Raw genomic sequence first — 10,599 nt, 5'->3', positions numbered from 1 at the left:
TAACAAACTGTCCACGTTTCATCTTTAATACTAAACTAGCCTTTTTTAATTCTTTGGATGGGTAGAATTCATACTAAGAAGATCGTCTTTAGTTTTGGGGAAAGCAAAATATTTGATTTTGATTAACTTACTTGGATATATTGATAGAACTCTGGGCAAACATTCTACTTTGGTTTAAATAAATCCCACCAAAAAATAAATAATTTTACTATAACCAAGAGTTTTGTTCACATTAATTGAGCTTTGATTACAAATTTAGATGAATTAAACAAAGTAATTTCAATTTATTTTGATTTTATTCTTTCTGATTTTAAAAGTCAGTTAACGTATTTTCAGGAAAAAAATATATTTACTTAGATTTACCTTTTTATATCTTGCGCATTAGGTTTTTTTTTTTTACTTTTCAAATGTTACAGCAGTTTCTTTGTCTTTAAGAATCTTCGGTTTCCATACTGAGCGTGAATATGTGTTAGAATATAAGCCTGTGAGGGGTTCAGAATGAAATCTGTCCTCATGGCGACCTGCAAACATTCAAACATGTTTTCCTTCTTTTGCAGAACAATCAGCGGCCGGTGAACTACCAGTTCCAGCAGAACCTGGACTACTACAAAACAAGAGGCTCTGATCTGATGAACAAAACCAGGTGACGCGCCCTTTTTCTCAAGTACATTTTTATATTTATCAAGACACAATTAAAGAACAAAACATGCAATTAGTTAGAAGTAAATGAAAAAGGTGAGGTTTTTTGAGTGTCAGTCTTCGTCCTTCAATTATTTTTCACCATTATTTATTTGAATTGGATATTGTGGAAAAAAATAGGTTAAAATCAAATGAAATATCCCTCAACTCTGAAGAGTTTTCAAACTCTTTTGTTTTACAAGTTTGTTGCTCCTTCGGATGACCCTAAAGTTTTTGATTGTTCAATCTGAGTTTTTCTTTTGTAACAGTTACACTAAAATATAAGCTGCTTTGAAGGTTAAATGTAACTAAATATTTACTCAAAGAAATCTCAAAATGTTAAATCAAGTTTTATGGTAATATATGAGCAACAAAGAAAAAATCAATTTTCAGAATTTTCAGTGATGATATTTCACTATGATAGGATGGCTCATCTCCTCTCAGGTTAGCATCGATCTGTTCGAGTTTATTTAGGCTCTTTGATTTGACTTTAGAGTTCGTCTGGTAGCTCATACATATAAATTCCTCCACGGGGAGAATAAACACTCACACTCCTCTCACTTTTCGTTTGGATGTAAATCCTTTAAGTTTGAAATAAATAAAAACCTGTCCATTTGTGCCTGAACCCTGAGGAGAATGGTGCTTCATACTCTGGCAAATTTGACAAACACAATGTTTTCAACGTTTTATGTAAACTGTGTTTCTTTAATTTTGTGTGCAAAGAAATGAGATCTAAAAAAAACTGCAAAAAAGCAACATTCACTGTTTACTGGGTTCTGTGCTCTCGGTTTGGAGTTCAGTGACATGTAACTGCAAGAGTTGATATTTGATGTATTTTTGAGGCAAGATAAAGTCAATCCCTGTGGAGAAATCAAAGCCTTTTTTTAGTTCTAATTTTAAAATCCTTTTATTTTTTTTACTTTTTTTTCTGACTCCAATAAAAATGAGTGCTGTCATGCGATTCGTTTTTTCTTTTTTTTTAGGGGGGGAGCGATTAATTAATTATAACTTTTAATTAATCTAATTAATCTATTTTTACTCTAACCTAATAACTGCCTCGTTTTGAGGTATTTTCATTTAAATTTGTGACATTTTGGTGCAGTAGGAGATTAATATTCAACTAAAAATGGGGCTTTATATAATTTTCTATTATAGCAGACTTCTAATCTTTACTTTCATTCCAAAAAAGGTGTATTTTTTTCCAACAATTAAAAAGAAAAGAAAATCATCAGGTTCAAAAAACAGTAGAAGCATGTATCAAATTGTCCACTTATTGTGAAAAACAATTTAAGACTGAAAAATGACAAGATTACATACTAATAATTGATTTAATATGTATTTTTTGTAAGTGAGCATGTTATAAGATGGGATGAAGCCCTTTCATCTGTCTGTTATCAGAACGTAATGGACTTAGCTGAAGCAACAATCATTCTCTAGGACTGTTATGGATAATAATTCCCTGAAACGATTCGATTCCCTTTTTTTCCGATTCTTTTTATCCTCTCAATTCAAATCAGTTATGAGTTTACACAGTTTATACATTAATAATCTACTATAATTTTTAATGTATTTTATATTAATCTGATCACATATTGTAAAATGTATTAGTAAAATGAGTTCAGTGTTGCATGGATTCTCAAACAAAGAAGCTCCAACAATTGTTCTGCCTCTCCTGGAGGACGTTTCAGTTTGACCACTAGGGGGTGATCACATTATAGCATTACACTTTTTTCCAGAAGAATAAGCAAATAATAAGCAAAAAACAGTGTTTCAGACCAAAAATGGTTACTTTAAAACTATTTTCTTGAAAGAGTTTGGATAATTTATGCCTTTGAGTTTATAAAGATGTTCATTTAGTCATCAATGTATGTTTAGGTCGACCGAGTGTTAGCATTAGCCGTCCAATGGGAAATCCCATTATACGCTAGCATCAAGCTAGTGGACTTAAGCTTTATGGACACCTCGTCAGGCATTATTCTTTACATAAAAGATAATAGTTACAGATTAAAAATTAAATTAATAGGATAAAAAAATAATGTTTATTTTTGCGTATGAAGTGACAATTTAAATAAAATATTAGTCACTGTGGAGATAAAATATTCCAAAAATAAAGTTAAAACACTCATTAATGCCAGAATAACAGTGTGATAAAGACAGTTTTCTTTTTTTTTTCTTTCTAGATCAAGTTCCAGTGCAAAAGCTCCTCTCAACATCAACAAGGTGTCCAGCAGCCTGCTGAACTTAGGCAGGAAGCTCATCTCTCCAGCCATGTCCACGGGCATCTCCCCCATCAACAGCGAGGTCCACTCCTCATCCTCCTCCTCTGTGTCGCCTGCGTCGGCGCTCCCGCCGGCGCTCCCCCACCCTCTGGCCGAGCCACCCGCCCTGACGCCGACACAGAGCGCGCCCCAGGGTCAGAACTACCGCCTGCTCAAGTCGGAAAGCATGCCGGTGCACCTCAGCAAAGGTGAGCAGCGGGTCAACCGCTTCGTGTTTGTAAGGCGCATCATCCCGATCCACCAAATCTTTATTTATTTGGCCGTCGTGTAACCGACTAACTGTTGGCATGTTCAGTTTAACGTGCGTGTGGCGGCGTCAGCTTTGACTCTTCTGTCTGTCAGATGGAGTTTCAGGTGGAGTGTCTCAGGGCTCTCTCCCCGCACAAGCTTACTCTGACACGCAAGGTAACCGCTGTGTGACCTGACCCTTTGTCAAGTCTGCTTTTGTAACCGCCATTGCATGCTCACAGGCTTTTTTATCGCAATGCATGACAGGAACATACAGATATGAAAATCCATCTGCATGCAACTCTCACGCTTGACCAGTAGAGGGAGATGTCACCTCTCTTTTGTTGGAGCTGAGGGTCAATGTGCAAGTTTTAACTGTAAATAGTTTGATATATTTGTTCAAAACAAATTTAAATGTTAATTTTTTGTTAATGGAAAATTTGGGGTTTACAAAAACTTGATAGACTTTCACATATTAAAGACCCACTCCAATGAAAATGATGTGTCTATTGTATTTAGCATGTGGTTGTGACATTTTTCTGATGATGGAGGACACATATTAAGAAAATTAAGATTAAAATAGCATTTCTGAGTATCTCTTTATTCAAATCGTCGTGAATCGGGACCAAATGAAAAAAACTAGTTTCAAAAAGGCCGTATTTGTGACGTAGGGCCTCACGCTCCCTGCTATGTTCCACTTTGCAAAGATGAGGGAAAGGGGGGCGGTGTTGCTCTTCTCCAACAGTCAGAAGCAAATTTCTAATGAACTATTGCCATCCTGGAGAAACTATGTCCTAGAAAACAACCGTTTTTTTTTTTTCCTTCAAAATTTTGGCTAAATTTTGACTAAATTTTGACCAAATCATGATTAAAACCACTTGGAACGCTTTAAACATAGATCAGAAGGTGATGATTCTCTGGAAATGTTTGTAAATTTGGTTTGACAGTATGATATAATCAACTTATTTCTCTATGCTGTCACTGAACCTGTAAGTTCTGAAGTGTTAAGGCACATTCTTATCTTTAACAGGCCAAAATCCGATGGCGATAAGCTCCTCCCCCAGCATAGAAAGTCTCTCTGGTGGGCGTGGTCAATCTACCGCCTCCCCTCCATTACCTCCGTCCAGAGGGAGTGATGTCAGCACCTCGTCTCCCCCGCTTTCCGCCACCAAGAAGGATTCTTTCTTCAACATCACTCGCTCCCGCTCCCACAGCAAAACCATGGGCAGGAAGGAGACGGTGAGCTGCCCCACTGGCATCTTCTTTTCAGCTTCGCCTTTAACTCCTTCTAATTCTGTTGGTTTGTTTGACCCCAGCAGGACGAGGACTTTGAAGCCCAAATATCGTTTCTTCAAGGCCAAATTAATGATCTCGAAGCCATGAGCAAGTACTGTGCCAAGATGATGAATTCACACATCTGTGAGTTTGGTTGCATTCGGTCACACATAGAGCCGGGTATCGATAATAATTTCCAGAATCTATTTGATTTACCTTTTTTTTTTTCTTAGATTCTTTCAATCAACTTAATTCAATTAAATTTTGAGTTTACAAATCTAGACACATTTGTTTAGAATAATAATCTCTATATTTTTTAATATATATATATATATTAATCTGATACAAGCACATACTATAATAATAAGATTGTTGATATCATACAGTCTTACATGGATTCTGAAACAGAGAAGCTCCAATAATTGTTCTGCTTCTCCAGGTGGCCGTTTCAATTTGGCCACTAGGTGGAGCTGGTGCTATTGAAGTACACTTTTTTTCAAGAAGAATAAGCAAATAATCACCAAAAAACAGTGTTTTAGACCACAGATGGTTACTTTAAGAAATATTTCCTTAAAAGAGTTTGTAAAATTCATGTCTATGAGTTTATAAAGATGTTCATTTAGTCATCAATGTATGTTTACATTGACAAGTATTAGCATTAGCCGTCCAATGGGAAATCCCATTATACATTAGCATCAAGCTAGCTGACTTTGGGGTTAATGTGCTCCATCTATCTCTTTTTTATGGATCGATTATTGTTCTATTAAGCTCAGATCGATTAATCAATATCAACCCTAGTCACGCATTTGTGGTTATGCTCTAAACCCAAAACAGAAAATGAAAAAAATCTCTGCATCTCTCTCTCAATTCTGACCTTTTCTGCAGGTAAAATCCAGGAGGTCATCCTTCAAGAACACCTGCAGAGAGAGGATGAAGTCCTGGTTTCACTGGCTGGACTCAAGCAGGTGTGTCTAAAACATTTATATCCCAACTGCAGCTTTCCTCAGCATTCCTTTGTCCTTTTCTTGTAGATCAGGGGTGTCAAACTCAATCTCACAGGGGGCAAAATCCAAAACACACCTTAGATCGCAGGCTGAACAAGATAAACATTTATTGAACACACTAAAACTAATTATTTACAACTTTTAAAACATATTTTTTGTAACATTACTATGAATAAAAACAGGTAGGAATATTATTCCAGAATAAATCTTTTTACTTAATATTTTACTCTCTGTAGAAATATTTTTTGTCAAAATTATACATGCGTAAGATAACATTGAGTCATTAATAACAAATGATCTGGAGGGTCGGATAGAATTACTCGCCTTGACTTTGACTCGTGTTGTAAATTTACTGTGGGGCCTTTCCCGTCATCAGATCAAAGACATCCTGAAGGGGGCGCTGCGCTTCAACCAGAGCCAGCTGGAGGCTGAGGAGAACGACGAGATCACCATCGCTGACGACCACTATACGTCTACCGCAGCAGCGGCAGAAACTGCTCTGAACACTATCAACTATCACAGCCAGCAGCAGCAGCAGGGAGGCGACGAGGGGGGGAGCCCAAACTCCCTCCTGGATCAGGGCGTAGGCGCGGAGGAGCCAACCCCGCCGGAACAGCAGGTTGACTGTTTTAATGTTTGGCTACGGTCACATATTCCAAAATGAAAACTTAATGCTAGTTAAGAAGGAAGTTCAGAAATGAAAACCCCCCATACCCCCTCTGGCGCATTTTGGTAAAAAAATATTGTTTTTGGTTGAAAAAGACTAATATAGTTGAAGGCCCTAAAGGTCCATTCACACCGAATGCGATTCGCGGGACAAATTCGCGTGCCCCTCTTTTGCTGCGCAACAAATTTACTTCCTCAGCCTGGCGCCGCAGCTGCGTGTGGGAGGAGCTACCAGCTAATGTTTTTATGATGATCGCTATAAGGATGGTGTCTGTGGATATCTCACTTAGAATGTATGGAAGACATGATTTTTAGAAATAAGGTTTATTTACTGTGAAGAGTTCTACAAAAACATCGGTAATCGTGTCTCCGTGTTTGTGTTGTCATTATTGTTAAAGATTTTCTGGGTACAGGGGGCTGTGCCTGTATGACAGCCACTTCCACAGTGTTTCTGTGTCTCTGTGTCTGAGCTTGAAGGTTCACTTTTTCGTATTAACCCAAGCGGGAAAAAATAAAATTAGGAGACCTTTTTCCTTTTTTTAATGTTTCAATGAGGCCCGAGCCGGCAGCCTCTGGACCCGAAGAGACTCTCTGTCTGCTGGCATATCGAGCGAGTGAGATCCGCCGTGGAGCAAAAGCCACCGATCTGTCCAGAGTTTATCCCGCCTTTGCCCCAAAGTAGGCGGATGAGCTCTGCAAACTCCTGCGGGTTAAAGTAAGAGATGGAAGTTCGGGACAAAGACACTCACTTTGGACTAGTATTCTACCACCTGATCGAGTCACTGAGAAAGTCACCTGCCCAAAGCTGAGTTCCTGATTGGCTGATGTGACACGGCGACCTGTCAAACTTCAGGTATTTAAATTTTGGCTGTGCTGCCCAATTTGCGCCTTGTCGCCCCAAACGAGCTGCTGCCAGACTTTCGCGCTCAAACTGCGCCGCGGAACTTCAGATCGCCCCATGTCACGTCTGTTCCATTGACTCAACGGTGAAACTGGCCGCCGCCTCCTCCAGTGTGAATACACCTTTACAGATATGTTTTTGATTTTTAAACCTTTACAACCTGAGGTGTTTCTGTCAAAGCCTACAACTCTCTTTGACATACCGTAACTCTGTACACGCTCAATATGAATTGGCTGATCTGCAGACAAAGTGGTTTAACCCTGGTATATCCTTTCATTTTACCCTCGTAACACACGTGTTAATGTCTCCAACTGGCGGTCGTATCCTGGAGGGTATATAAAAAGCTTCACCCCTGACAGCCACCATTTACATTTAGGACTATGTCAAAAAAAAAAATGGGCGGCAGCATGAAATCTTTGAAGATTCTGTCGATGGCAGTTATATTTGTGACCGTAGCTCTAGACATTCATACGTTTGAACAGCTATTCACCCGTTTGCTCCATGTGCAGGTGGCTCAGGAGGGTAAGAACTGGGACGACTACATCCTGGTGTCTCAGGATGGAGATCTGCAGGCGGAAGGCGGAGGGAAGGCTGCATCCGAACGCTCTCCTTCCATCAGGCGAGAGCGCGGTACGGTGCGGATAGAGCCCGAGGGGGCGTCCGGGACTTTTCACGACCCCCTGATGGCGGGCACCACCTCCGGGTCCTCCAGCCCGGACGAGGGCTCCACCCACAGCAAGGACTCCGACTTCAGCATAGTCAACCCCAACGACCTGTGAGGAGTGAGAGCGCCCGTGGCGTTGGATCCTGTCACGGAGGTTTGGGTGGAGCTCCTCCAAAACTGTCAGCCTTTAAAGATTGCACATACGGACTGTGACGCGTGGTCACAAAAACCTACTGTCTTTAACTGTGTCACTTCAGTCCTGTTTGAGCTGATGCTGTATGCTTTCTCATCTATGTAATGCCTGCCTCATCCTAATGCCGGGACTCGCCGGCATCCTTTAACCCGACATGTCTGCCGTAGTTCCCTGCTCTGCAGACAGATGCCACCACTGCGAGTTTGCTTCAGGGAAGGCCTCTTACTGTAGGGATCTGGAATGTGATCGGAAGTGTGGAGATCTTTCTTCTTCATTTATTAAAGAGCCATCGTGTCCGGCTGTCACCTTCAGCGTCCTTCAAAACCAGTGCCTCTAAGTCAACAAACCCCGAATTCTGTGATCTTATTTCTGTTAGCGGTTTCATTTTAAGAGAATCATGTTTTTAACTTCTATGACCTTAATTAACCAGACAGGAACGATTAAACTGAGGAGTAACTGTTTTAGTTTGTGGACATTTTAATGTGATCATTTCCTCCTCACCTTGAACGGAAGTTGTCATTTTCGTGGAAACTGATGCGAGGCGGTGCTCAACGAATGTTCTTCTAGCTGTTCATTTAGCTTAAATAATCCTAGATCAATAAAACTTCATTGCTCCTGATACCTGCTGTGTTTTGGGTTTCTGTTTTACAAGGTTAATTTCTGTTTTTTTATACCTCGTTTTTCCTCCATTGTCCATGTTAAAAGCATTTTTAGATATGTCAAGTTGCTGTGTAAACTGTACATATAAATAAAACGGTACAAAGGAAAGGTTTAAATATAGATTTTTCTTAATTTGGATAAAGAGCCGTTCTGTTTCTATCCTTTTTTTATGAATATTAAATATTTGAAAACCTTGGGAATTGAGAGTATAAAGAACTTCTTTTTTGTTTTAACATGTTTTCCATTTAGCTTTTCATGAGATTTTATTGACCTCAATTTGCATAAACAAGAAAAGTTGCATTACCTGCAATAATGCTAGTATGAATGTTTTTTGTTTTAGGTAGTCGCTGAAGATACTGAAGCTTTTAGCTGAAAATGGTAACAATTTAACTGCTGAAGGGGTTTGCTGAAAATCCAAAAGCTATAATGTTAAATTGGCTAAAAGACTGAATATTTAATTAAATAACAATGAAAAAGCACTGAAATTTACATTTCTGAAAAATGTGTAGTAAAATTGCTTGAAAATCCATAAAATATGCCAGTTTTGCAAAAATATTTAGTGTGTTGCTTTAAATATGAGCTAAACTTCTAACTAGCCCAACAAAAACTAGCTTGTTGCTTAAATAATAGCTAACTCAAAAATAGCCCAAAATTCTTCAGTAACCAAATTAATCAAAAATATTAGCCTGTTGCCAAAATAGAAGCTAAACTCTAAATTAACCAAAATTTTAGCATGTTGCTAAAACATTAGCTAAATTTTAAAAAATAGCCCAAATTCCTCAAAAATATTAGCCTGTTGCCAATATAGAAGGTAAACTCTAAATCCGTCTATAAAAACTTCAGTAGATAACAAATTAGCCAAAAGTGTTAGCAAATATTACTGAGGCTAAACTTTTTTTATATGGTTACTAACTGGTGTGCAGCAGATAATAACGAGAATTTTTTTTTTTTTACCTCAATTTTTAGAATATTTTTTTTTACTTCAATTGTTTCACAAAATTAATCAAAAATGTTAGCCTGTTGCTAAAATAGAAGCTGAGCTCTAAATTAGCCAAAATGTTAGCATGTTGCTAAAACATTAGCTAAACTCCAAAATAGAACAAAATTGCTCAAAAACGTTAGCCTATTACTAAAATAGAAGCTAAACTCTAAAATAGCTTATAAAAGCCTCAGTAGATAACATATTAGCCAAAAGTAATAGCATGTTGCTAAAACATTAGTTAGGCTAAACTGGCTAAACTTTTTTTTATCTGGTTACTAGCTGGTGTGCAGCAGTTAGTAACGAGAATTTTTTTTTTTTTTTTAATTTTTACAATTTTTTTTTTACTTCAATTGTTTACCTTTTATGTCCCTTTAGGGGCTCCGTAGATGCTAAACAAACAAGAATAAAAAAAACTCACTGCTGTTATTGTGAAGTAAATGAACCCCATGTGGTTTAACAAAAGCTTCAGTCTATTAAAGCAATTAATGCATTTTAAATTTACAACTTTCATCTCACAACAAAAAGCTGGACACTTGAATGTTTATTAAACGATTCAAATGAAATTCCCCAAAGCCACATAATACATTACACTTCTCAGTCTGATGTGATTTCTGCTTTTAGATGTGCTATTAAATAAAAATAAAGAAAAAAAACAAATGATTGAAATTGTTACTTAAAGGTGGAGTATGAAATAGTCAAAGGAGAATTTAAGAAATAAAAGACGTAAGATTTCATGGCTCCTGCTGATGTTGCCACACAAATGAACTAAACATGACTGGAAATTAAAAAATGAACAAAATTTCATTTCCTGTTTCAACAAATTCATTGTTTTTCTTGAACGTGTAGCAGATTGCGATACGCCGACTCGCACACATTGAGCCTATAAATGTCAAGCGTGGAGTGCAGAAACTTATGTCCGCTTCCCATAAGAGCAGGAGTGTCCCCAGCTGTCATCTCGGTCCGGCGCTCAACTTTTATCACGCCTCACATGAACGAACTCACATAAATAAAAGTCCTGGCAGGAATTCAATGAAACAAAAAAAATCAAATAAATAAAAATCAGAGGCAG

At 38.0% G+C, this 10,599-nt stretch overlaps 1 protein-coding gene across 4 annotated transcripts in view; it reads left to right on the top strand.

The window, feature by feature from the left end:
- The window catches only part of tbc1d5 (TBC1 domain family, member 5), a 26,490-nt gene extending 17,981 nt beyond the window's left edge, over positions 1-8,509 (top strand). Inside the window, exons 16-23 of one of the 4 annotated variants that reach the window (XM_024299494.2) lie at positions 558-643; positions 2,859-3,145; positions 3,300-3,362; positions 4,216-4,424; positions 4,502-4,604; positions 5,346-5,425; positions 5,841-6,083; positions 7,541-8,509. In XM_024299494.2, coding sequence (XP_024155262.1) covers positions 558-643; positions 2,859-3,145; positions 3,300-3,362; positions 4,216-4,424; positions 4,502-4,604; positions 5,346-5,425; positions 5,841-6,083; positions 7,541-7,810 — 1,341 coding nt within the window. In that variant the 3' untranslated portion in view covers positions 7,811-8,509. The remainder of the gene's footprint in view (positions 1-557; positions 644-2,858; positions 3,146-3,299; positions 3,363-4,215; positions 4,425-4,501; positions 4,605-5,345; positions 5,426-5,840; positions 6,084-7,540) is intronic. The other 3 variants (XM_024299503.2, XM_024299511.2, XM_024299521.2) reach the window with 3 other exon arrangements.
- The last annotated feature ends 2,090 nt before the right edge of the window (positions 8,510-10,599 follow it).

The sequence above is a fragment of the Oryzias melastigma genome, linkage group LG11 (genome assembly GCF_002922805.2).
Source record: "Oryzias melastigma strain HK-1 linkage group LG11, ASM292280v2, whole genome shotgun sequence".
NCBI lineage: Eukaryota > Metazoa > Chordata > Actinopteri > Beloniformes > Adrianichthyidae > Oryzias > Oryzias melastigma.
This window is presented reverse-complemented; position numbering and strand designations above follow the sequence as displayed.